Source organism: Paroedura picta, chromosome 4 (genome assembly GCF_049243985.1).
Source record: "Paroedura picta isolate Pp20150507F chromosome 4, Ppicta_v3.0, whole genome shotgun sequence".
Classification (NCBI taxonomy): Eukaryota; Metazoa; Chordata; class Lepidosauria; order Squamata; family Gekkonidae; genus Paroedura; species Paroedura picta.
This window is the reverse complement of record NC_135372.1, coordinates 141920149-141947241: the sequence shown is the minus strand read 5'-3', so window position 1 is coordinate 141947241 and position 27093 is coordinate 141920149. Positions and strand designations below refer to the sequence as shown.

At 48.4% G+C, this 27093-nt stretch overlaps 1 protein-coding gene across 4 annotated transcripts in view; it reads left to right on the top strand.

The window, feature by feature from the left end:
• The window catches only part of RTEL1 (regulator of telomere elongation helicase 1), a 126542-nt gene that overhangs the window by 35718 nt on the left and 63731 nt on the right, over positions 1-27093 (top strand). For all 4 annotated transcript variants that reach the window (XM_077335950.1, XM_077335949.1, XM_077335947.1 and 1 more), the window contains exons 13-20: positions 539-617; positions 2060-2157; positions 8183-8238; positions 15997-16068; positions 17076-17157; positions 18692-18824; positions 20775-20888; positions 25782-25822. In XM_077335950.1, the coding sequence (XP_077192065.1) occupies positions 539-617; positions 2060-2157; positions 8183-8238; positions 15997-16068; positions 17076-17157; positions 18692-18824; positions 20775-20888; positions 25782-25822 (675 nt within the window). The remainder of the gene's footprint in view (positions 1-538; positions 618-2059; positions 2158-8182; positions 8239-15996; positions 16069-17075; positions 17158-18691; positions 18825-20774; positions 20889-25781; positions 25823-27093) is intronic.

The following is a 27093-nucleotide window of genomic DNA, read 5'->3' as shown; positions in this document are numbered from 1 at the left end:
CTTCCTTGCTGCCCGGCCTCAACCAAAAGCCTGGCGGAAGAGCTTTGTCTTGCAGGCCCTGCGGAACATTGGACGTTCCCGCATGGCCTACAGCTCTTCCGGGAGCTCATTCCTCCAGGTTGGGGCCAGGACCAAAAAGGCCCTGGCCCTGGTCGAGGCCAGGTGAGCGTCCTTGTGGCCGGGAATGACTAATAGGTTAGCCCCCGCAGAGCATAAGGCCCTGCAGGAGGTATAGGACGATTCCTGCTTAGTCAGCTTTATCCGTGCTGTGGCGAGCCCAAGGTCACTCAGCTAGCTGCACGTGGGGGCGGAGCGGGGAATCAAACCCAGCTCTCCAGATTAGAAGTCTGCAATCCTAGCCACTACACCAAGCTGGCTTTCACACCAAGCTGGCTCTCAACACCAAGCTGGTTTGTGCAGCCTAGATGGTTGCTTTCAATGATGGGGCAGGACCAGGAGAATTTCTAGCTCTTTCCGGCAGAGTCGTGTTTCTGGCAACACTGAGCCCCTCTTCCCGTTTGTTTTGTTTGCCCCCAAGGGATTCTTCTTGAACTGGAAAGTGCTATTGATGCCGTGGAGCTCCCACCAAGCGGGAAAGGGGTCACTAAAGACGGAGGGTAGGTTCTGTGGTAAATCTCCTTATGCTTGCCTTTATGGACTCGCAAAGCAGCAGTGTTGGTTTTAGATGGTCGCCGTGTGGATTAGAATGGAGGTGGAACCCTGAGGGGCATTTCTAAGCATTTCTCTGCTCTGAGCTAGCGGGTTGCAATGTGCATAGTACCTCTGCATCCTGACTCTTTTCTCTGCCACACCTCTCGGGTGTATAAGGGCAGAGGGATCTGGATCCCAACTTTTACCTGACAGAGGAACCTTTGACTCCGTTAAACTCATACCCCGATCATTTTGTTGTTTTCCAAAGATTACTTGACTAGAATTTAACCGTGCTGTGGTTTTGTAGAAAGATTCAGGTGAGTAGCCATGTTGGTCTGAAGCAGGGGTAGTCAAACTGCGGCCCTCCAGATGTCCATGAACTACAATTCCCAGAAGCCCCTGCCAGCATTTGCTGGCAGGGGCTTCTGGGAATTGTAGTTCATGGACATCTGGAGGGCCGCAGTTTGACTACCCCTGGTCTGAAGCAATAGAATAGGGGTGGCCAAACTGGCTCTCCAGATGTTCACGGACTACAATTACCATGAGCCCCTGCCTGTTTATATGTACAGGGAAATGCAGGAATGTTAGCGAGTGATGAGAATAAAAGTATATCATGTGTAGGTGTGCTTCAAGCTCATGGCGTTAATACTCTGGCTTCTTTTACTACCACTTGTTCCTTTCCTCCAGAAAAGAGAGAGAGAAGGGTATATTTAATAGAAGTGATCATTTGACTTAAGCCAAAGTCCTTAAATACTTTGGCCACCTCATGAGAAGGAAGGACTCCCTGGAGAAGAGGCTGGGAGCGATCGAGGGCAAAAGAAGAAGGGGATGACAGAGAATGAGGTGGCTGGATGGAGTCACTAAAGCAGTCGGTGTGAGCTTAAATGGACTCCGGGGAATGGTAGAGGACAGGAAGGCCTGGAGGATCATTGTCCATGGGGTCGCGGTGGGTCGGACACGACTTCACACCTAACAACAACAAAAGTCCTTAGAGCAAGTCTTTAGTATCAAGACCATGTACCTTCAGAGGACATCTAAAAGAGAAAGACTGGGAGGTTTTTTGTTAATGAATAAATTATCTTTGGGAAGGGAAAACAGACTCTCATTTCAAAAGACAGAGTTACCTTTCCATTTCGGAGCAGATGTCTTCCTGGCGAAAACATCCGAAAAGGAAGTCACGTCTTCCATTTTATCAGGCGTAATTTTTGTTGGCAGTCCACTTGGGACTAAGTTCGCTGTATTTGTCTGTGCTCTTCTCGTACACTTGCATCAGAAATTTTGTTTTTGTTTTTTAACGATAGTGAATGAGATTATTGGGCCTTTGATTAAAAGCCCTGGAGCCCTATCATGAGGCTGCCATTACAGATTTCATCTCATCTTAGTTGTGTCTTTCTTCCTAAATTCACAGGTACATATTTGACTTGTTTGCCAAAGCTCAGATCACATTCCAGACGCAGAATTCTCTCCTTGAGGCTCTGGAGCAAATCCTTCAGTACTTAGCAGGCTGTAAGTGTGCTTCATTTTCTTTCTGGTTTAATATTTCCGTGTTAATATATTTGTCATCTGCTTTTATGAGTTCTTTAAAAAATAACTTATTTGCATAGTGTTAATGTTGGACGTTGCCACAAGACTCCTTTGGGTAACTGGTGCCAAAAAATAAACCTGCTAAATAAAAATTAAGAGGGAATGTGGAGGAAAACAATGAAAAAGTCACAGGCGCTTGAGATTACTTTGACAAGTTACATTCAGAAGAAGAAGAAGAGCTGGTTCTTATGTGCTGCTTTTCTCTACCTGAAGGAGGCTCAAAGCAGCTTCCATTCGCCTTCTGCTCTTAAGCGCTACACCACGCTCTCTCTACTGTGTTACTGAGGATTGAACCTTCTGTATGCTACATGGGTGCCTTACCACTGTGGCACCGTCTCTCCCCGAATTTGATATAGGGAGTTGTTGGCTTCACATGTTATACAGCAGCCATCCTGGGGTCCAGGATTCTGTTCAGTACAAAACTGCTCCCCAGATTTTGCAGAGTAGCTGCACAACGAAGGTGTTTTCTGTCTAGTTTTGCTGCCTCTTCTCCGAGGATCTCAGTGCACCATACCTGCGTACCCCTACCAGCACCATCCTCAGGTCAACTCTGCAGAATTAGGTTAGGTTGAGAGAGAAAGAGAGAGCGCGTCTGACATGATGTTGTCCTGCAAGCTTCATGTAAAAATCTTTCCGGTTACACCACAGCAGCTGCAGCGCAAGAAACAGACTGGCTGTGTGCCTTAACCCCACAGGAAATGAAGAACTAAGTGGAAAACCTAAGCAGCAATTAGTCAGATCTCTCAAGTTCATAGCTCTGCTGGAAATTGTGCTGATGGAAGGGACTTTCCCTTTCCCCTTTACCACTGTGAGACTCTGGAGAGGCAGCCTATAAATCCTCTAAACAAATTAGGAATAATAAATCCCCCCCCCCCCCCCCCAATGATGCTCACCGGGGACCTCCAGAAACATCATGAGCGGGGGAGCTGGAAGTCTGCAGCCGTGGGGTGGGAATCATTGACGACTGACTCCTTTTCCATCCGCAGAAGTCCTGCCCTGATCCAGCCTCTTGATCCTCCCCCCCCCCCGCCATCCCTCCTTGCCCCCACCTCAGCAGTACACTCTAGTTTTATTTCTCCTTCAAAGTACTGATTCTGCTCTTTGCTCTTTATGCTTCCTCTGAGAGCTGCGCCACAGATTCCCCATTAGTCTCAGCTCTTATTGGAGAGAGCTGACCCTCTGCCCTTACAGGCCGCAGCGCAAATTGTCGTCCTCAGGGCTGATCCTTAGGGCTGATCCTGCGTTGAGCAGGGGGTTGGACTAGATGGCCTGCATGGCCCCCTCCAACTCTATGATTCTAGGATTCTATGGCCTGTATGGCCCCTTCCAACTCTATGATTCTATGATTCTATGGCCTGTATGGCCCCTTCCAACTCTAGGATTCTAGGATTCTATGGCCTGTATGGCCTGTATGGCCCCTTCCAACTCTAGGATTCTAGGATTCTATGGCCTGTATGGCCCCTTCCAACTCTATGGTTCTATGATTCTATGATTGTGAGGGCCAGCATAGGCTCTTTCCAGCTTCTTGGCTCGTTTCTCCTTTTCAGCTCGTGTCTGTAATGGCCAAGCACCAACTAATCCCAATTTATTCAGGAATTATTACTTTGGTATGAATTCCCCTCTTGGGTTCCCTTTTTTTATGATTAATTCCTTGGACATGTCTAAAACGGTTGCTGCTGCTTATGGATAGGTTCAAATGGGTAGCCGCGTTGGTCTGAAGTAGCACAACAAACTCAGAGTCCAATAGCAACTTTAAGACCAACAGTCACATTGTCCCAAATAAAACAGATCAAAAAGAAGATTGCGACACAGAATTAGCTTTTGCTTTATATTCCCACTGTTATGATGGTTGTTCATGTAGTCTGAGGAAGAGTGCATGCACTCGGAAGCTCACGCCTTGAATAAATCTTTGTGGGTCTTAAAGGTGCTATGAAACTCTGGTTTTGTTGCTGCTTATATCGTCTTAGAGCCTCTTGTGGCGCAGAGTGGTAAGGCAGCAGACATGCAGTCTGAAGCTCTGCCCATGAGGCTGGGAGTTCAATCCCAGCAGCCGGCTCAAGGTCGACTCAGCCTTCCATCCTTCCGAAGTCGGTAAAAGGAGTACCCAGCTTGCTGCTGGGGGGTAAACGGTAATGCCTGGGGAAGGCACTGGCAAACCACCCCGTATTGAGTCTGCCATGAAAACGCTGGAGGGCGTCACCCCAAGGGTCAGACATGACTCGGTGCTTGCACAGAGGATACCTTTACCTTTTTATATCATCTCACTTCAGGTCGGTGTCAACCTGATTTGCTTGCTCATTCAAATGCAGTGTCAGAGGTTGGAACAAACTGGCTCAGCACCATTATCACAAGGTCCGGAGTCCTTTGACTACCTTCCTTTTATCTGTGACTTATGTGGCCTCACAGGGTGATGCTCGCAGTCCCCAAAGGGTATATAATGACTTTTAAATACCTTCAGATACACAATCAAGAAAACTCTGCTATTGTCAGGTCTCTGTTGGACTCTCAATAGACAGCGACGCCGTTGAAGAAAAACCCCTTCATTGAAAATTAGCAAACAGAGAGCACGGTGCTTCCTTGCTAGAGCTAGAAGCTTATAAGCATCACTTCTTTGTTTTCCCTGAGACCCCCTTCCCCCCAGTTTGAAAATAGGTGTGCTGAAGAAAGTACCAGGCACGAAAGTTTCCCAGGCAAGATTCTCATGCAAAGCATGTGATGGAACCTAGACACCAAAAAGCATTCCTTAACTATGCCTATACTAGGTCAGAGCAATAAAAACCATTGTCCTGCTGCAGACACAGCGTGTAGACCAGGCTTCCTCAACCAGGGCTTTGTGAAACCCTGAGGTTTCTCGATGGGCATACTAACAGGTCAAGGTAGGGAAGGGACCATGGGAATAGGAAACAGGTAATGTGAACAGGGTCTTGATAGCTAAGAGTTATAACAGAAAACAACAAAAATGGAGTCCAGTAGCACCTTTAAGACCAGGCAAGATTTATTCAAGGCGTGAGCTTTTGAGTGCAAGCACCATATGATGATGTTAATGATGATGTTATCCGTTCAGTCGTGTCCGACCCTCGGTGATTCTATAGGGAAGTTTTCTCCATTTGTCCCTGTCTCTGGCTGCTTCTTCTAGTTGGTTCATGGCCATCCCTGTGTCGGCTTTGATCGTGTCAAGCCAGCTGATCCTTTGGCGACCATGTTTCCTTTTGCCGCTGACCATGCCAAGCATGAATGATTTTTCTAACGAGTCTGATCGCAAGATAATTCTTTGCTAAAAGAGCTAATCAGTCCTTTAGAGTTCAGTTGTAGTTCACAAAAACTTTAGAGAAATAAAACTGTCCATGTTGGTAATTAATGGCAATCACTTTCCCAGTTGTGAAAAGAAATAATTAGAAGCAGTAAACAAGTTTATTCCTGCCCAAGGCCTTTTCCCTTCCCCATCTAGTTAAACAGAGCTTGACCTCGCATCCTAATGTTTTGTGGTTGGCTCCACCTACTGTGGCAACCATTTTGTGGATGCACCCACCACCCTGTGCCAGAATCCCAAGGGTGCCCACAGTTTCAAAAAAGTTAGGCACACTTGCTGTAAATCACCATATAGCTATAGTGTCTGTACATGATCAATGCTCTTAGCATAACATCCTTTTATTAAAAAGGTAAAGGTATCCCCTGTCCAAGCTCTGGGTCATGTCTGACCCTTGGGGTGACGCCCTCTAGCGTTTTCAGGGCAGACTCAATACGGGGTGGTTTGCCAGTGCCTTCCCCAGTCATTACCGTTTACCCCCCAGCAAGCTGGGTACTCATTTTACCGACCTCGGAAGGATGGAAGGTTGAGTCGACCTTGAGCCGGCTGCTGGGATTGAACTCCCAGCCTTGTGATCATAGCTTCAGACAGCTTGTCTGCTGCCTTACCAGTCTGCGCCATAAGAGGCTCTATCCTTTTATTAGGTCCAACCAAAATATCATACATACATATCCCCCCAAATAAGAGCACCTTCAAAATCTCAGAACAGCAATCCTGGGGAAATCCTGACCTCACGGTAACAGCCAGCCTGTTCACTCATCTTACATTTTTTATGTGGCAGTCAAAGTATCAACCTTAGACTGAGGTGTCTTAGATTCAAATTCCTCCTCACACACCCTCCTCTGCATGAAGCTCACTGCGTGGTCGTGGGCCCATCCCTCTTGCTGACTCCGTCTAACTTGCCTTGGAAGGCTTCTTAGGAGGATGCAGTTGATATCTGGTGGCAGGGAACCCTGGGCTCTGGCAGAAGAGAAACGCAGTACATGTGCCATAATGACTTCCTTGCGATCCCAGAGGGGTAGTTGCGTGAATCTGTAGCAAGAGAAATCTACAGAGGATCAGTGGCCCTCTTCAAGGCCAGTGAGGTGCCGTGATTGTTTTTAAAACTCTGGCAGACACTTTGGTGGACTAGCGCCCAGTTTGTACGTCCCCCACATCCATTAAAATTAACTGTGCTCCAGAAGACTTTCAAAAGTACCCCTGACTCCTTTATCCTGCTCTTTGCAACCTCTTTGACCGTTTACGCCCTGGGAACTTCACTGCCCCAGCTCCCATGCAGGAGCACAAATCGGGGGTGGGTGAGGTGCACCAGGCCAAATGCTCCCCCATATGGGTGCAGGAAGAGGTGGGGCAACCTGACACGGCTAAAACTCCAGGCTGCAGCCCGGCATGAAACCTCCAGTGCATAAACGGTCTTTGTGAGGGAAGTTAAAGCATTTTAAGGTGTTAGGGATCCGGCTGAAGCGGCTGAGTCTTCCGTCAACAAGGCCTCCCTGCTTCCCTAGTGTAGGTGGGAAACGTCTGCCTGTTGGCATTACAGATCGTTTCTCTTAATTGTGCTGCATCTGCTTTTTTAAAAGCTCCCACTTGACCCATATCTAGCAGGTGGAAAACTGCACGTCTTTTAATTTCAGGTCCAGTAGACGCTCTTAAAAGGAGCTAATGGAGGCAGATTGCGTCTGTGATGAGTCCGTAAAAATTGTCTTGCAATTCTCTTTGGGATGTAAAATTTCCAGAAACCTCATTGCTATGGTGGGGGTGGGGGAACCTTCCTTTTTTGGAGTTGAGGCAACTTTGGGGGGGTTGGAATTAAAATGCATGAAAAACTTGCAATACTTGCTTTCTCATACAACCAAAATTTAATTTTCTTCTCTGACAATATTAAATGCATCATGGAATCATAGTTAGAACAGGTCCTAGAGGCCTTCTAGTTGAATCCCCTGTTCAATGCTTGAGCATTCACAACTGCCCTGAGCCTTCGGGGAGGGCAGTATATTTGTTGTTGTTAGTTGCAAAGTCATGTCCGACCCATCGTGACCCCATGGACAATGATCCTCCAGGCCTTCCTGCCCTCTACCATTCCCCGGAGTCCATTTAAGTTTGCACCGACTGCTTCAGTGACTCCATCCAGCCACCTCATTCTCTGTCGTCCCCTTCTTCTTTTGCCCTCGATCGCTCCCAGCATTAGGCTCTTCTCCAGGGAGTCCTTCCTTCTCATGAGGTGGCCAAAGTATTTGAGTTTCATCTTCATGATCTGGCCTTCTAAGGAGCAGGCAGGGCTGATCTCCTCTAGGACTGACCGGTTTGTTCGCCTTGCAGTCCAAGGGACTCGCAAGAGTCTTCTCCAGCACCAAAAGCCTCAATTCTTTAACGCTCGGCCTTCCTTAGGGTCCAACTTTCACAGCCATACATTGCAACTGGGAAGACCATAGCCTTGACTAAACGCACTTTTGTCTCTGCTTTTTAGGATGTTGTCTAGATTTGCTATAGCTTTCCTCCCCAGGAGCAAGCGTCTTTGAATTTCTTTGCTGCATTCCCCAACTGCAGTGATCTTGGAGCCCAGGAAAATAAAATCTCCATTTCTTCCCCATCTATTTGCCAGGATTGATGTATTTAAGAGTTCTTATTTTTCCTTTTTAGGTCCTGGGATATTTATCAACACTGCTGGGTTACATAAATTTGCGGACATAATCCAGGTACAACCTTTGTTCTTTCCTCCTATGTATCTGAAAACAGCTGAAGCAGCCTTACATACAGCAGATCCTTTATGGGGTACTGAGAGATCCCCTTTATTTACTTATATTTATATACCGCCACTCTCAAATGTATCTCATGGTGGTTTACAAAATAGATTGTTTATATAAACAAGGGGTACAGCAGTTATTGGGATGGAGAGGTCAAAATCCCTGCCGTTGAAATCCTACATTCAGCATACCTGGAGATAAATATGCATTGGGTGTTGTAGGGAAGCTGTCAACCCCACCCCCACCCAAATTTCCCTGTAGCATCAGGGCGCATCTGTGCACATCCCAGAGTTCCTAAACCTGCCTTGCTCGGCTGTTAAGAGAACAATTGCAGCGGAGATGATGTGAGGCCCATGTGGGTGGAAAAGTCCAGAATCTTCCATGGACTTTTCCTCCTCATTATCATTTCCCCTGCCCGTTGTTCCCATGCTCCTGGGGGAATCCTTTTGTTTTCTTAAACCCTGGGGGTTCCATTATCTGTTTTGTCATGCTTGTTATTTCTCAAGATTCCCCCTTTTTGCTCAAGAAGTAGTTTCATAGTTCTATTTCTTTCTTAAAATACGTGTACCCCACCTTTCATTTTGGTTCAGGGTGTCTTTGTAACAATTAAAACATCATAGATTAAAGCCAGGTAGCCCTCCCACAAAAGGCCTGTCAAACAAGCAAGCCTGTGGGAAAGGCCAAGGCTCTTGCCGGTCCCAGGCAGGCTCCCCTTTGTCGGGGAACAACCAGCAGATGGCAGCCTTATGGCTCTAGTTGGTTCATATGGGTTAGCACATTTATTTTGTGTGTTATGAAAGATTGAAGGCTGAATACAGAAGAGAGCAGCTGTGGAAGAAAGGGGAGCAAAATGTTCATCCACTGCAGCACTTCTTAAAAAGAACAATATTTCTCTTTTTTAAAAAGAAGAACCCCCCCCCCCCCGAAAAAAGGAACTAATTTTAAAAAGACTAGGAATCAGAACCTTTCCCCCTCTCTTTCCCAGTCTTTCCCCACAAAGATTGCCTACACTCTGCCATTTGCAGCTCTCAGGGGGGGGGCAGGTTTTGGTGTTGGGCCTGTGAGATCAGTGCGTGATTCATGCTCAGTTATCTATCTACCTACCTACCTACCTACCTACCTACCTACCTATCTATCATACTTCTATACTGCCCTCCCCAGAGGCTCCCCAGGGCGGTTTACATATAACAAGGAGCAATACATAAAACGGTCTATAAAAACATGTGAATAACCTTATAATAATAACTAATAGTTGTAACCAGATAACAGTGTAACAGTACAATATAACAATATAACAATAACACTATAACAACACAACAATGTAACAGTACAAACAGGTCCAGGGCTTATTGGTGGAATTCTGAGGGGGGTGGGGGGGGAGCAGGGGCCCTTCGGTCGCTGTTGATTATGATTGGTCTCAGTCGAATGCCTGGCGGAAGAGCTCCTTTTTGCAGGCCCTGCGGAACTGTTTAAGCTTTTGCAACCTTCTCTGTATCTAAGTAATTTTGGGAAGGGGCTGCGGCTCTGTGGCAGAGCATCTCCTTAGCATGTCAAGGGCCCAGGTTCAATCTCTGGCACCTCCAGTTTTCAGGTTCAGGTTGTAGATTTCCCCCTCGGATCCTGCAGAGCTGCCGCCGCTCTGGACAGCCAACCCAGACTTTGATGGACTAAAACTCTGAATCTCTATAAGGCAGCTTCATGTGTTATAAGGTAAAGGTAAAGGTATCCCCTGTGCAAGCACCGGGTCATGTCTGACTCAATACGGGGTGGTTTGCCAGTGCCTTCCCCAGTCATTACCGTTTACCCCACCAGCAAGCTGGGTACTCATTTTACCGACCTTGGAAGGATGGAAGGCTGAGTCAACCTTGAGCTGGCTGCTGGGATTCAACTCCCAGCCCCATGGGCAGAGCTTCAGACAGCTTGTCTGCTGCCTTACCAATCTGCGCCACAAGAGGCTCTATCCTTTTATTAGGTCAAACCAAAATATCATACATACATATTCCCCCCCCCCCCCCCCCCCCCCGTACCAAATAAGAGCACCTTCAAAATCTCAGAACAGCAATCCTGGGGAAGACCGTTTACGCACTGGGAACTTCACTGCCCCAGCTCCCATGCAGGAGCACAAATTGGGGGCGGATGAGGAACACCAGGCCAAATGCAGGAAGAAATGGGGCTACCTGCCACGACTAAAACTCTAGCCTGCAGCCCGGCATGAAACCTCCAGTGCATAAACGGTCGAAATCCTGACCTCACGGTAACAGCCGTGTCACTCATCTCAAATTTTTTATGTGGCAGTCAAAGTATCAACCTTAGACTGAGGTGTCTTAGATTCAAATTCCTCCTCACACACCCTCCTCTGCATGAAGCTCACTGAGTGGTCGTGGGCCCATCCCTCTTGCTGACTCCAACTAACTTGCCTTGGAAGGCTTGTTAGGAGGATGCAGTTGATATCTGGTGGCAGGTCTTACCACTCTGCGCCACAAGAGTTCATGTGTTATAATTGAGGCCATTAGAAGTAGAGTGGGAAATTCCTGTTTCATAAGGTTGATTCACTTGCACATTCCTGACTATGTGCCCTGCATGGAAGCATCTCCCCCACCCTGGGTTGAGGGTGTCTGTGGGGGGCAGGTCAGGACTCTTACCCCTTAGCTCTTCCTGTAACTGGCTGGCTGTTTTCCTAGCAATTACAATCTTTATAGAATAGGAGTTTGGGGGGGGGGGATGAGCTCTTCCTAGAAGTATTTGCATGCCGTTGACTGCAATGAATTTATGAATCAAAGTATTTTAAGCCCACCTTTCTTCAAGGTGACTCATTTAAAATATTTAAAACATTAGACTTTGAAGCCAAGTAAAACAAAAAACATTACAGATCAAGATACTTTATTATTATTATTATTATTATTTAATTTCTAGACCGCCCTTCTCCCAATAGGTCTCAGGGCGGTTTACAACATAAATAGTTAAAACACAATAAAATCCCCATAAAAACCCCAATTAAAAGTTACATATAACATATCACATAACATATAGCGGCGGTGGTCACAATTCTGATCTTAGTTCAGCCTGGTGGAGAGAATAATGTTCAGAAGAGGGTGGCACCAATACAATAGATCTAACCATGATCTCGGTGTTAGAGATCTCAATATTAAACATTACGTAAATACTTAAAGCATTAGAGATCAAAACCAGAAGAAGAAGAGTTGGTTTTTATATGCCGCTTTTCCCTACCCGAAGGAGGCTCAAAGCGGCTTACAGTCGCCTTCCCATTCCTCTCCCCACAACAGACACCCTGTGGGGTGGGTGAGGCTGAGAGAGCCCTGATATCACTGCCCGGTCAGAACAGTTTTATCAGTGCCGTGGCGAGCCCAAGGTCACCCAGCTGGCTGCATGTGGGGGAGCGCAGAATCGAACCTGGCATGCCAGATTAGAAGTCCGCACTCCTAACCACTACACCAAACTGGCTCTCAGTGTTTTTTAAAAGCCAGGTATCTCCCTCTCCTCCCCCAAATACTTGCTGTTCACACTCTATCAAAAGCCCTAGCAAACGAATGAGGCTTGCAACCCCTCTTGAAGATCTCCAAGGAGACAAACTTTCATCTCATTACCATTTTTTAATGTAAAATGTCAAAGCCATCTGAGAAGCTATGGAGAGGGGATATGTAGAGGGTCATAAAACCTTTGGGGCCAGCTTAACGATTAAGATGATCCAGGGCCTGGGGACCAAGCCCTGTGAGGAAAGGCTGAGAGACTTGGGAATGTTCAGCCTAGAGAAGAAGAGGAGGAGAAGGGGACAGGATGGCTCTATTTAAGTATCTGAAAGGTTGTCACTTAGAGGAGGGCAGGGAGTGATTCCTGTTGGCCATAGAGGAGGGGATGCGCAGGAATGGGTTTAAACTATGTGTAGAACAGTACCGGCTAGATATCAAGAGAAACTTTCACAGTCATAGTAGTTCAGCAGTGGAAGGGGCTGCCTAAGGAGGTGCCTCACTGGCCGTCTTCAAGCAGCGGCTGGACAGATCCTACTCCTAGATGCTGGAGGCTGATCCTGCACTGAGCAGGGGGTGGGACTAGATGGCCTCCATGACCCCTTCCCACTCTGGGATTCTAGGAGTCTAGTTCAGCAGTGGAAGGGGCTGCCTGAGGAGGTGGGGAGCTCCCCCTCACTGGCCGTCTTCAAGCAGCGGCTGGACAGATCCTTCTCCTGGATGCTGGAGGCTGATCCTGCACTGAGCCAAGGTTAGGCTAGATGGCCTGGATGTCTCCTGCCCACTCTAGAATTCTATCATTCTAAACAGAGATGGGTGTGATGAGGGAGATCATGAATGTTTATTGTCCCTGGATTGCTTTTAAATATTTTAATTACCTTGCGCTCTGTTAAATAAGTTGTTTATTTAATATATTTTAATATTTTTGTGTCCTTCCACCTCTTTGGTCCTCACCTCAATCCCGGATATTTCCAGTTTAAAAGATCTGGCAGGAGGTAACAGGAAAGATCTCTGGCTGAGACCCTGGAGAGCCAGTCATCCTGTGTAGACAATATTAGCCTTAGTGGGCCAAAGTATAAGGTGGCTTCACATGATATTGTGTCCATGCCCTGCATACTGAATACTTCCTGGGAATCATAGAACCATAGAGTGGGAAGGGACCATAGAGGCCATCTAGTCCAACCCCCTGCTCAACGCAGGATCAGCCCAGAGCATCCTAAAGCACCCAAGAAAAGTGTGTATCCAACCTTTGCTTGAAGACTGCCAGTGAGGGGGAGCTCACCACCTCCTTAGGCAGCCTATTCCACTGCTGAACTACTCTGACTGTGAACATTTTTTTCCTGATATCTAGCCTATATCGTTGTACTTGTAGTTTAAACCCATTACTGCGTGTCCTTTCCTCTGCAGCCAACAGAAACAGCATCCTGTCCTCCTCCAAGTGACACACTTTCAAATACTTAAAGAGGGCTATCATGTCCCCTCTCAACCTCCTTTTCTCCAGGCTGAACATTCCCAAGTCCTTCAACCTATCTTCATAGGGCTTGGTCCTTTGGCCCCAGATCATCTTCGTCGCTCTCCTCTGTACCCTTTCAATTTTATCTACGTCCTTCTTGATGGTGGACTGGTGGAGCCACAGGAATTAGAGCACATCCGTGTGGCAGTGGTGCTCCCTTCAAGCAGTTTAGGGGATTTAGTTAAAGATCTTCCATTTCCCTGCTCAATCATTACCCTGTTTGTTCTCAAGCAGTTGACTCAGTGCTCGTGGAATGGCTCAAAAGACTGCTCTTAGTGATTCCATTGCAATACAGGGGGGAATTCTTTTATTTCTGCTGCATTACTAGATACGTGGGAGGCGAAACTCTTTGATGAGATTTGCAATAAAAAATGTCTTTGTTCAAGTTGTCATCGTAGTGCTGTGTTCAGTATAAGGCTGTGTTGTCGGACAGAGACAGAGGTAACGGAGTGGCCATTCAGCTGAATGCAATGAGGAAACTATTTAATATTCGGTTGGCTCATAGTGTACCTTCTTTAGATGTGCAGATTTTTAAAGATCTGGTAATGTTTTCCCCTTGGACATGTACCTGGCAAACATTGTAGGATGCTTGAACACAGAGGCTGATTCTGTGAAGGCTCAAGGGGGTGGCAGGTTACAGTGGATGAGCGAGAGTTGTTGTGAGTGTCCTGCATAGTGCAGGGGGTTGGACTAGATGACCCAGGAGGTCCCTTCCAACTCTAGGATTCTATGAGTATGATTCTATACTGTGTTGTTTTTTAATTGCATAGCACTTATTATGGAGAAATGTCTCAGCTATTGCTAATCACCTGCTTCACATCCAAGGGAATTCAGTCCCCAGCAACCCTGGCTAAAGGATTAGGCCGTAAGTGATAGGAAAGACCACTGTCTGAGACTCAAAGGTACTGTTTTCAGTCGGAATTAGACTAACATGAGTTTGATAGACCAACGGTCTGAATCAAATAAGAGTTGGTTTTTACACCGCACTTATCACTATCTGGTCTCAGAGTAGCTTGCAATCATCTTCTCTTCCTCCCCCACAACAGGTACCCTGTGAGGTAAGGTGGGGCTGAGAGAGCCCTGACAGGACTGCTCTGTGAGAACAGCTCTAACAGGACCACGATCAGCCCAAGGTCACCCAGCTGGCTCCATGTAGAGGAGCGGGGAATCAAACCCAGCTCTTCGGATTAGAGGCCACTGCTCGCAAGCTCTAGACCATGCTGGCTTCCACATGGCACCTTAATATGTTCACCTCTAACATTGAGATCAGGGCTATGCCCCACCACTGGGGCTCTGCCCCTCCCTGTATGCCTCTATACCTAAAACTAGGTTGAAAGCCCATTTTAAAGAGGAATAAAACGGGCGCTAGGAAGGCGACGGAGTTGTTGTGGGTGGCTGGATGGCTTGGCGGCAGCTACGCGCGCCTCCCAATTGGCCACTTGGCCCTCGAATGGCACTCGGAGGGGCCCAATCGGGAGCCACTTCTCGGCTCCTGATTGGACCCCTCCGAGTTTTTATCCCGGACAGGTCCCGCCCTAACTCCTCCCCACCAGCCTTTACAGCTTTATTTAGTCCGTGGCGTCTCGCACCGCGGGACGTTTAAAGATGCTGTCTTCAGTTTTATGTGTGGCTTTCTGTAAGCAAGGTCCATCTCCAGTGATCCCTCTCTTAACAGGGTGAATTCAGAATTATCTAGAAGACGTTAAGGACACAACCCAGGCTAGCCCATTCTTGATCCTAGAAACTTAACAGGGTCCGGCCTGGTTAGTACATGGAGGGAGTACCAGGGTTGCTACGCAGAGGCAGGCAGTGGCCAACTATCTGTGTTCATCAGCTCTGACCTGGATGGCCCAGCCTAGCAGGGCCAGATCTTATCTTGCCAGATCTGGGAAGCTAAGTAGGGTCAGCCCTGGTTAGGACTTGGATGGGAGACCACCAAGGGAGTACAGGATTGCTCTGCAGAGACAGGCGATGGCCAACCACCTCTGAACAGCCCTGGCCTTGAATACCTTGCAGGGCCATCATAGGTTGGGTTGACTTGGCAGGAAGTTCCACCACCACATCATAGTTGGGAGGTGTCCATTCCACCCGCAGCTGTGCTACATCTCTTTTGGCCTGGACTTATTTACTGCTGCCTGGATCATGCCACAGATGTGCCTTCCAGCTTCCACCTCTCCCCAATTAATTTTTTTTTTAATTACACCCGAGACAAAAATTGCTATAATAGAAGAGTTGGTTCTTATATGCCACTTTTCTCTCCCCGAAGGAGTCTCAAAGCAGCTTCCAATCGCCTTCCCTTTCCTCTCCCCACAACGGACACCTTGTGAGGGAGGGGAAGCTGAGAGAGCCCTGATATTCCTGCTTGGTCAGAACAGCTTTATCAGTGCTGTGGCGAGCCCAGCTGGCTGCATGCGGGGAAGTGCGGAATCAAACTTGGCTCGCCAGATTAGAAGTCCGCACGCCTAACCACTACACTAAGCTGGCTCTCAGCTTTACAGGAGTTATTAATGTCCTAGTAGTGGAGGGCTGCTGGTTGTGACCCAGGAGGCATTTCTTCCTTAGTGTGTTTTCAACCTGGTCGCAGCCTTGAATGTATCAAAAGGGTAAGAGAGATGGCCAGCTTTTTAGGGCGATGGTATCCAGACAATTCTAATTTATCTTCCTGGAGGTATGTTAATGGGCCTGTTTTTTTCCCCCTTTGCTCTTGCCTAGATGGTCTTTAACGTCGCTCCTGAGGGGACTCCCAACTTCTCACCCGGCTGCTCAGTGTCCAAGCATTACAAGGTATGTCTAGACCAGCCTTTCTCAGCAGTGTTACCCATGAGAAATCCCTGAAACATTCTCGAGGCTTCGACAAACCCCAGAAGAGGCGCCATCATGCAGAATATGGTTGGGAAGTGTAACTGTGTACATGCTCACTCAGAGCCCCTCCCCTTTCCCTCCCTCCGGGCCCATCGTTGGCCATTTTGGGAAGGGTGGGTGGGTGAACATGATCACATATGGTCATATCACCTGACAAATGTTTAACAAATTTTTAAAAATATCTAGAAAATTAATTAACTCCCACCCATTCGGGAGACCCTTCCAGGGCCGTCAGGAAATGTCAGGATCTCACGAAACCCTGGTTGAGGAAGCCTGAGGCAAAATCACCTGTATCTGCTCAAAAGTCACTGTTAAGAATTCACAGGCTCTTCTGTTGTACTTTGATCAGGTATGTCAAGAAATGGTCCCTTAGGTGTCATAGGATGTCAGGATCATAGCATTGAAAGAGGCCGTGTTGTCCATCCAGTCCCACCTCACTGCTCAATGCAGGATCACGGAAAAGGAATGGGAGCCACGCTAAGGCAACGCGAAGAGAAAGAAACAATGGTTGAATGACCCCCTACGGGTTTTGTGTTCAGCTTCTTTGGGTGTGTGTGTCTGTTATTTTTTGAATTCTCTGACAGGGCTGAACATGAAATACCAAGGGGATCATTCAAGAAGAAGAAGAAGAAGAGTTGGTTCTTATATGCCGCTTTTCCCTACCCGAAGGAGGCTCAAAGCGGCTTCTCTTTCCTCTCCCCACAACAGACATCCATACCAGCGTTTGCTGGCAGGGACTTGTAGTCCATGAACATCTGGAGGACCACAGGCTGACTACCCCTGCCTTAAATGTTTTGTTTAGTTATAGCTGCAGCCTGCAAACAAACAATGGTCTAAGTCCGTTGCCAATAATAAATACACAGAACACAGCAAAGGTTATTTACTCTGCCCTCCTGCATCGTATTCAGTGGTGTTGCTCCTTTGTCCAGGTGCACATTCACCCAGACACGGGTAGTCAGAAAAAGAAGCCGAGGACAGACCTGTGGAATTCACCTGCAGCTAAAAAACAAGGTGATGTTGTTGTGGCTGTTCATTTACGTGCAAAACTAATACATCCCCTCCCATCGACACCTGCGCTTTGAACTGTCTTAGTCAGTGGTTCTCAACCTGGGGGTCGCTACCCCTAGGGGGGTCGATTGACCCTTTCCCCAGAGGTCACCGAGGCTGCCGCTGCCGCCCTACCACTGCCACTGATGAGTGGAAGCTGGGAGGGAAAGGGAGGGAAACCCCAGCCTAGGTACCATTGATGGGAGGCTGCCTCCACAGGGAGGCAGGGAGGAGGGCCTGTGAGAGAGGGGGACCCACAATGGGAGGCCTCCCTGCCGTTTACCCGCTTGCACATGGCCTCTGTCCAGCTGCAAGCCTCGCACTCAGGTGCCTGTGAGCACAGGCAGGAAGAGGAACAGGCAGGCCTCATGTGCAGCACCTTTAAGCTCCCACTCGGATGGCTGCAGGCAGGCCGGGGGAACACCCAGGCCTTATCCGTGCTGCCTTCAGGACTCCCACTCAGGTGGCTGGGCGGAAGGGGGGGGGAACAGCCCCGGCATTGCCTATGCCACCTTTCTTTCCTCCTTTTCCCCTTTCCTTCCTAATGCTGCGACCCGCTTTGGGTTGCCGAGGCTGCCATTGCCTCTGGTCTTAGTACTAGAGGTCTGAAAAAACCTGGGCAGCAGTTGTTGGAGAAGTCAGCTAATCCCATTTAATCATGGCAGTTCCCAGCTAGTTCATGTGAAAATGTTGGCAGGGGTGTAACAACATTGTATAGACATTTTCATAACATGTCCTGAAAGCCCCTTCCTTCCTTCCCTCCCTTCCTCCCTCCCTCCTTCTCTCCTTCCTTCCTATTCTCCTCCCTCCTTCCTTCCTTCCTTCCCTCCCTCCCTTCCTTCCTTCCTTCCTTCCTTCCTTCCTCCCTCCCTCCCTCCCTCCCTCCTTCTCTCCTTCCTTCCTATTCTCCTCCCTCCCTCCCTCCCTTCCTTCCTTCCTTCCTTCCTTCCTATTCTCCTCCCTCCCTCCCTCCTCTTCCCTCCTTCCTTCCTTCCTTCCTCCCTCCCTCCCTCCCTCCCTCCCTCCCTCCCTCCCTTCCTTCCTTCCTTCCTTCCTTCCTTCCTTCCTTCCTTCCCCCTGAGTCCTATTCTTCTCCTTCCTTCCTTCCTTCCTTCCTTCCTTCCTTCCTTCCTTCCTTCCTTCCTTCCTCCCTCCCTCCCTCCCTCCCTCCCTCCCTCCCTCCCTTCCTTCCTTCCTTCCTTCCTTCCTTCCTTCCTTCCTTCCTAGGGTTTCACAAAACCAAGGTTGAGAAAGCCTTCTGTAAAGTTTTCACAGGAAGTGATTATTTGTCATTGTCATTTGTCTTTTACACAACAGCCCTTTAGACGGGCACCATGTTGGTCTGATGCAGCTGAACAAATTTTGTGTCCAGTGGCACCTTTCATTCTTTGTCCTTGCTCAGGCGGTTGTGGTCGGCCAAGGGTGCTTTGAGCCTGGGGCTCTCCTCTGTTGTTGTGGCGCTCCTAATACTTTGCCTTGTTTGTCTTGCTGGATACAGGGAAAGTGCTGAGCTTTTGGTGCTTCAGCCCAGGCTACAGCATGCACGAGCTGGTTCGTCAGGGAGTCCGGACCATCATTCTCACCAGCGGGACCCTTTCCCCCGTGTCTTCCTTCTCTCTGGAAATGCGGATGTAAGTCTTTTCCTTTCTTCATAGCAGGAACCGCCCAGCACCGCCCAGATGAAACCCAGCATGGAATCTACATATAGATACAAATCTAGCTCAGACTAAACAAGGGATTTCCAAGTTAAACCCTGCTGTTGTGTTTTCCTGCCCAACATTAAAAAATATATTAAAAACTAACTCCCACCCATTCGTGAAACCCTTCAAGTCCATCAAGAAATCCCGGGGTTTCATGAAGCCCTGGTGGAGAAAGCCTGCTGTAGATAATAAATAAATGAATAAGGTTAAGAAGGTGGCATAAAATGTATATAATTTATATAATTTAATTTAATTTATATGTTTAAAAAAACTATCCATATAAAGCTAATTGTATGAATCCTGTTGTTACCCGCCCTGAGCCAACTAGGAAAAGAATCTCCTTATTGTAGAAAAAGGTGCCTCTTGTGGCGCAGAGTGGTAAGGCAGCCGTCTGAAAGCTTTGCCCATGAGGCTGGGAGTTCAATCCCAGCAGCCGGCTCAAGGTTGACTCAGCCTTCCATCCTTCCGAGGTCAGTAAAATGAGTACTCAGCTTGCTGGGGGGTAAACCGTAATGACTGGGGAAGGCACTGGCAAACCACCCCCTATTGAGTCTGCCATGAAAACGCTGGAGGGTGTCACCCCAAGGGTCAGGCATGACTCGGTGCTTGCACAGGGGATACCTTTACCTTTATTGTAGAAAACAAGCAAACAGAGAGGCAAGGCTTTTCCTTGCCAGAATTGAAACCCTACACTATAAGCTTACTTTGATGTTCCTCCTCCCCAGTTCAAATCTTGACGTGCTCTTAGCGTCCAAGGCCCTGTTTTTTCCCTGGATCAGTTTTCCCCAAGCTCAAAAGCCCCTCTGAATTCCCAGTCTCACTAGGCATTCTTAAGAGCACAGGTCAGCCCCACGAGGCCAAGGTGATAGCAACCCTCAAGAGAGCTGCGAGAAAGCCTTTGCTTCATTAAAGGTAAAGGTATCCCCTGTGCAAGCACCGGGTCATGTCTGACCCTTGGGGTGACGCCCTCTAGCGTTTTCATGGCAGACTCAATACGGGGTGGTTTGCCAGTTCCGTCCCCAGTCCTTACCGTTTATTAGACACGGCGTAAAGACAGGTCAAAGGCAACATCTCTCAGGCAAAGCCTAAAGCAGGTTAAGCTAAGCATGACGTGACACAACCCACAAAGCATTCTACGGCAAGATAATTATATAGCCGGGGTGGCCAAACCGTGGCTCTCCAGATACCCATGGTCTACAATTCCCATGAGCCCTTGCCAGCAAGGGCTTATGGGAATTGTAATCCATGGGCATCTGGAGAGCCACGGTTTGGCAACCGCTGTCTCATAGCACCCCAAAAGGTGTTGGTGGGCGTAATGACTCCCTTGGGCAGTGCGTTGTGTTCTATAACAAACATTCCAAACCCTTTGGATTAGGCATGAGGCCAGTGCTATAGGTTCACAGCACGTGTCCAGTGCTCTTCCTTCCAGCGATGGCTTGGATGCCGCTCCTGTTCTTCTCGCAGACAGTGGGGGCTCGCACTTAGAATTCTCACAGAGGATTAACCGTTGTATTTAACGTTTGGTGGCAACGGGTTAACAAATCCATTCCTAAGATATTAATTCAAAAGAAATTCCATCTAAACATCTGGAAGAAGTTCCTGTCAGTGAGAGCGGTTCCTCAGTGGAACAGGCTTCCTCGGGAGGTGGTGGGTTCTCCATCTTTGGAGATTTTTAAACAGAGGCTGGAGAGCCTTCTGACAGAGAGGCTGATTCTGTGAAGGCTCAAGGGGTGGCAGGTGACAGTGGATGAGTGATTGGGATGTGAGTGTCCTGCATAGTGCAGGGGGTTGGACTAGATGACCCAGGAGGTCCCTTCCAACTCTAGGATTCTATGATTCTAAACTAGCACTTTGGGTGAAACGAGCATCTTTCTCCTTCAGACCTTTCCCGGTTTGTCTGGAAAACCCACACGTCATTGACAGACACCAGATCTGGGTGGGGATAATCCCTAAAGGACCTGACGGGTGCCTGCTGAGCTCCACCTACGAAAAAAGGTAAGAAAGGCTGTGGATGAAGATAAGTTTTAGGAGGAGGAGCAGGAGCAGGAACAGAAGCAAGAGAGTTCAGGTGTGAGCAGGGTGGTGGGTAGAAATTGGCGTTTCCCTTGTAAGCATGTCTGTCACTATTCTAATTTGGGATTTGAAAATCCCCTCTATCTCCTACCTTCAACACCATTTTCCTCAGGCTGCATTGTTGGAAATCAACAGTTTAACAGATTAGCGATCAAACAGGCCCATGAATGTTCAGTGGATTCCTGGGAGGGAAGTTCAGGGGACCCGTGGGTGTTGTTGGTTCCAGTCAACCTCAAAATGATGTCATCTCCAGTCTGGTATCACTGGCGGAGGGCAGAAAAGGGTGAGCGGGGGAATTTTCTGCCATAATTTGTAACCGTTTTTATTGTTGTGAACCATCTATTTGGGCACGGACTGAATTGCAATTAAATATTATGCAATGTAATGCCTTCAGCGGTTTTGGAAGGCAGATTCCGGAGGATGCCTAAGAATAGGCTGCCTAAGGAGATGGTGAGCTCCCCCTCACTGGCAGTCTTCTAGCAAAGGCTGGATACACACTTTTCTTGGATGCTTTAGGATGCTTAGGGCTGATCCTGCGTTGAGCAGGGGGTTGGACTAGATGGCCTCTGTGGGCCCTTCCAACTCTATGACTCTGTGATGCCTGCTGCAGATAGATATGCCCAGGTGTTGCTGCTGATAGAGAGACTTTAGTCCCTATGATGTTTTATTGGGCCTTTTAGGAATTTCAATAGAGATTTTATATGGGATGCCTTCTAGACCAGTGGTCCCCAACCTTTTTATCACCGGGGACCGGTCAATGCTTGACAATTTTACTGAGGCCCGGGGGGGGGGGTAGTCTTTTGCCAAGGGACATCACCGCCGCCTGAGCCCCTGCTCCACTTGCTTTCCTGCCGGCGCCCCTGACTTCCTGTTGCCCACTGGGCAGTGCTGCTACCAGCAGCTGCGCAGTGCCACGCTGAGGGGGAGCCCCAGCCATGGCGGCTGCTGGAGAGCACCAAAGGTGAGCCGGTGGCAGAGTGGCAGGGCAGCCCCCGAGGGAGCAGCCAGGGAGGAGGACGAGGAGGAGCCACGGCCCGGTATTGACTGATCCACGGACCGGGACCGGTTGGGGACCACTGTTGGGGGCCAGGGGTTGGGGACCACTGTTCTAGACAATCCCTATGATTCAATAAGACTCTGTAGACTTTTTGTTGACTAGATGCCTTAGAAAACTGAGGGTAGCTAGATCTCTACAGAGCATTCAGTTTATTCACCAGAGCAATTATGGTATTAATATTCATTTAGTCCAGTTTTTTTTTAACTCTTGACAGCCCCCTGAAACATTCATCAAGCTTCAAGAAGTCCCAGAAGTGGCGCAATCTTGCAAAATATGGCTGGGAAGCAGAGCTGTGGACACGCCCACCTGGGGCCCCTCCTCTTCCCACCCCTCCAGGCTCATTTTTGGCCATTTTGGGAGGGGGCAGGCGGTCGACATGGCCATATATGGTCATTTTGTTGTTGTTAGGTGCGAAGTCGTGTCCGACCCATCGCGACCCCATGGACTATGATCCTAAAAAGCAGAGACGTCATCCTGCCAACAAAAGTGTGTTTAGTCAAGGCTATGGTATTCCCAGTTGTAATGTATGGCTGTGAAAGTTGGACCATAAGGAAGGCCGAGCGTCAAAGAATTGAGGCTTTTGAACTCTGGTGCTGGAGAAGACTCTTGCGAGTCCCTTGGACTGCAAGGCGAACAAACCGGTCAGTCCTAGAGGAGATCAGCCCTGCCTGCTCCTTAGAAGGCCAGATCCTGAAGATGAAACTCAAATACTTTGGCCACCTCATGAGAAGGAAGGACTCCCTGGAGAAGAGCCTAATGCTGGGAGCGATCAAGGGCAAAAGAAGAAGGGGACGACAGAGAATGAGGTGGCTGGATGGAGTCCCTGAAGCAGTCAGTGCAAACTTGAGTCCATTTGACTCCGGGGAATGGTAGAGGACAGGAAGGCCTGGAGGATCATTGTCCATGGGGTCGCAATGGGTCGGACACGACTTCGCAACTAACAACAGTAAATCATATCCCCTCTTAGCCGACTTCTCTGCAGGCTAAACACACCAAGCTCCCTCAACCTTTCCTCATACAACGTGGTCTCCAAACCCTTCACCACCTTTGTAGCCTATAAGACCAACAAAGTCTCATTCTGGTTATAAGCTTTTGTGTGCATCCACTCTTCTGAAGATTGTGCCCAGAATAAAACTCTGTTGGCCTTAAAGCTGCCACTGGATTCCAAACTTGCCCCACAGATAATGTCTTGGCCCTGTACAGAAGCCGGAGAGGAGAGTGTAGGAAGAAGAAGAGTTGGTTCTTATATGCCGCTTTTCCCTACCTGAAGGAGGCTCAAAGCAGCTTCCACCCGCCTTCCCATTCCTCTCCCCACAACAGACACCCTGTGAGGTGGGTGAGGCTGAGAGAGCCCTGATATCACTGCTTGGTCAGAACAGTTTTCTCAGTGCTGTGGCGAGCCCAAGGTCACCCAGATGGTTGCATGTGGGGGAGCGCAGAATCAAACCTGGCATGCCAGATTAGATTAGAAGTCTGCACTCCTTACCACTACACCAAACTGGAGAGCCATGACTGCAACAAGCTCTCTGCCCGGGAGGCAGCGTCTTCTCCCTCCCATTCGGAAGCTTGGAGGAGCATCCCAGCAAGAGTCTCACAACGGCGGAAGGCAGCATTCAACCTGCTAGGGCCCCAACATTGATACACATACTTTAGTCCAGGGGTAGTCAAACTGCGGCCCTCCAGATGTCCATGGACCGCAATTCCCAGAAGCCCCTGCCAGCATCCGCTGGCAGGGGCTCCTGGGAATTGTAGTCCACGGACATCTGGAGGGCCGCAGTTTGACTACCCCTGCTTTATTCACATGGTGAGAAGGCAGGAGTCTTGGGAAAAGACAATAATGCTAGGAACAGTTGAAGGCAGCAGGAGAAGAGGGAGATGGACAGGAGACGGATTGACACAGTATTTGCCTTCATTTTATGTTTTGATTTATATCCCACCGCTCTCAGCAACCTGGCTCACAGCAGGTCATGTTAAAATATACAATATTAACCCATTAAATATACAATATTAAAATATTGTATATTTACAATAAATGTACAATATTAACCCATTAAAACACCCATTAAAAAATCCCCTGTGGTGGCGACAGTTCCATCGCATGGTGCTAACTTAAAAACGGTCACGGGGGGGGGGGGGGGACCCTGTGTGTAGACACATCCCCCGCAGCGATGGCTGGCTGGTGGGGTCTTCCAATCAAGGAAGGCACAGCCCTCGGTCTGCAGGCCCTGAAAGAGGCTTCTAAGGATAGGGCTATTTGGAGCTCATTCATTCATAGGGTTGCCCTAAGTCAGAAGTGACTTGACAGTGCTTAACACACAGACACACCCTTTGAGGCCACAGTATAGAATCACGGAATCATAGAGTTGGAAGGGGCCATACAGGCCATAGAATCATAGAATCATAGAGTTGGAAGGGCCATACAGGCCATAGAATCATAGAATCATAGAGTTGGAAGGGGCCATACAGGCCATAGAATCATAGAGTTGGAAGGGGCCATACAGGCCATCTAGTCCCACCCCCTGCTCAACGCAGGATCAGCCCAAAGCATCCTAAAGCATCCAAGAAAAGTGTGTATCCAACCTTTGCTTGATGATGGCCAGTGAGGGGGAGCTCACCACCTCCTTGGGCAGCCTGTTCCACAGTGACATGGCTCAGTGTAGCCCTGTCGGCTCAGTGCGGAAATCAGGATAACGTATGCGAACGAGGAAGCTGTGCCTCAGATTGGAGACATTCTGAATAACTGACAACTGCTCTTCGCCGGCATCCCTTGTTTGATCTTCCCAGGGATGTGGTGCGGCTCGTTTTCTTTTAGTGCATTGATGTTCCTGCCCACAGACCCGTTCAGTGTGGATTAAGCAGACAAGGCTTGAGGGCCAAGACCATTTGAGAGCGAGGGTAGTCTGAAGAGACATCAAGGAGAGGACAGCGGAGAAGCAAAGGCCAAGATGGGTCTCAAATCGAGAAAGTCAAGGGCATGGCTTGTGGGAAGAGAGGACAGCGGTGCCAGGAATCCTGAGTGATCTGCAGGAAAGCACCGTGTCAGTTGTGGGAGTCATATGGGAGGATCAGAAGATATAATTTTCCCCTGTGGCCGGCCTGGGATGAGCGAAGGTGTGGTTCCCCTCAAAGGATTCCCCTGACACTCCCCTCACTGCCTTCAGTTTTGTTTTTTCTTGCTAGCTTTGTTCTCAGACAAGCTCTCTGTGGTCACGTTTGTCTTGAGCAACCCATCTGGAGAGGGTGGGATGGAAAATTAAAAAGACGTGATAGGGGCCTTGATTATCAATCACTTGCTTGGCTGCTGGGGGGGGGGTGTACAGCATAAAAAGGGAAGAGTGAGTAATTGAAATAGAGGCGTAAAAGTGCAAAACATGGTGTAAAAAATGTAAAAAGGTAAAGGTAAAGGTCTCCCCTGTGCAAGCACCGAGTCCTGTCTGACCCTTGGGGTGACGCCCTCCAGCGTTTTCATGGCAGACTCAATACGGGGTGGTTTGCCAGTGCCTTCCCCAGTCATTACCGTTTACCCCCCAGCAAGCAAGCTGGGTCCTCATTTTACTGGCCTCGGAAGGATGGAAGCCTGAGTCAACCTTGAGCCGGCTGCTGGAATTGAACTCCCAGCCTCAGGGGCAGAGCTTTCAGGCGGCTGCCTTACCACTCTGCGCCACAAGAGGCTCTTTGTAAAAAATGTAAAACAAGGTAAAACCAAGTGTAAGACTTGATTCTTTTGATAGCTTTTATGCTTTCTTTTTCCCTGGCAGGTTTACAGACGAATGCCTGTCTTCTCTGGGAAGAACAATAGGTAAGACAGAAAGAGGTTTCACTGCTATGGATAGCCAAGCTCTGCAAGAACAAGTTTGGACTCCAGTAGCATCTTAGACACCAACAAGATTTTCAGGCTAGAAGTTTTTGAGGGTCATTGCTCTCTTCATTAGGAAGTTTTGACCCTTGAAATTTTATACCCCCCTACCCCCCAAAAGAGAAACTAAAGAGCCTGTTGATGCGGGTGAAGGAGGAGAGTGCAAAAGTTGGCTTGAAACTCAACATCAAGAAAACAAAGATCATGGCATCCGGCCCTCTCAATTCATGGCAAATAGATGGGGAAGAAATGGAGATAGTGACAGATTTTATTTTCCTGGGCTCCAAGATCACTGCAGATGGGGACTGCAGCAAAGAAATTAAAAGACGCTTGCTCCTGGGGAGGAAAGCTATGGCAAATCTAGACAGCATCCTAAAAAGCAGAGACATCACCCTGCCAACAAAAGTGCGTTTAGTCAAGGCTATGGTATTCCCAGTTGCAATGTATGGCTGCGAAAGTTGGACCATAAGGAAGGCCGAGCGTCAAAGAATTGAGGCTTTTGAACTCTGGTGCTGGAGAAGACTCTTGCGAGTCCCTTGGACTGCAAGGCGAACAAACCGGTCAGTCCTAGAGGAGATCAGCCCTGCCTGCTCTTTAGAAGGCCAGATCCTGAAGATGAAACTCAAATACTTTGGCCACCTCATGAGAAGGAAGGACTCCCTGGAGAAGAGCCTAATGCTGGGAGCGATCGAGGGCAAAAGAAGAAGGGGACGACAGAGAATGAGGTGGCTGGATGGAGTCACTGAAGCAGTAGGTGCAAACTTAAATGGACTCCGGGGAATGGTAGAGGACAGGAAGGCCTGGAGGATCATTGTCCATGGGGTCGCGATGGGTCGGACACGACTTCGCACATAACAACAACAACAACCCCCCAAAATCTTTTTTTCTCTGTTTCTATGGTGCTGCTAGGTTCAATTCCAGCTCTTCTACTGAATTTGCATGGGAACCAGAATATAGGCTGTAAGGCAAACAGGAAGTTCATGCAGCAGCTACTAGATATAAAAATAATACATATTTTTAGATATAAAAATAATACATTTTTATTTGTATCCCATCCTTCCCGGGTAGGCTCAGGGCAGGTAACCGTTAAAAAATTAAGCACTAAAACATTTTTAAACCTTTTCCCCTTGATAAGGCAAACCCTTCTGAGGCTGCAGGGATTTGATCGGCAGATGAGTTCTCAGGCAGGGAGGCCAGCGTCTTTGTTTCCAGGC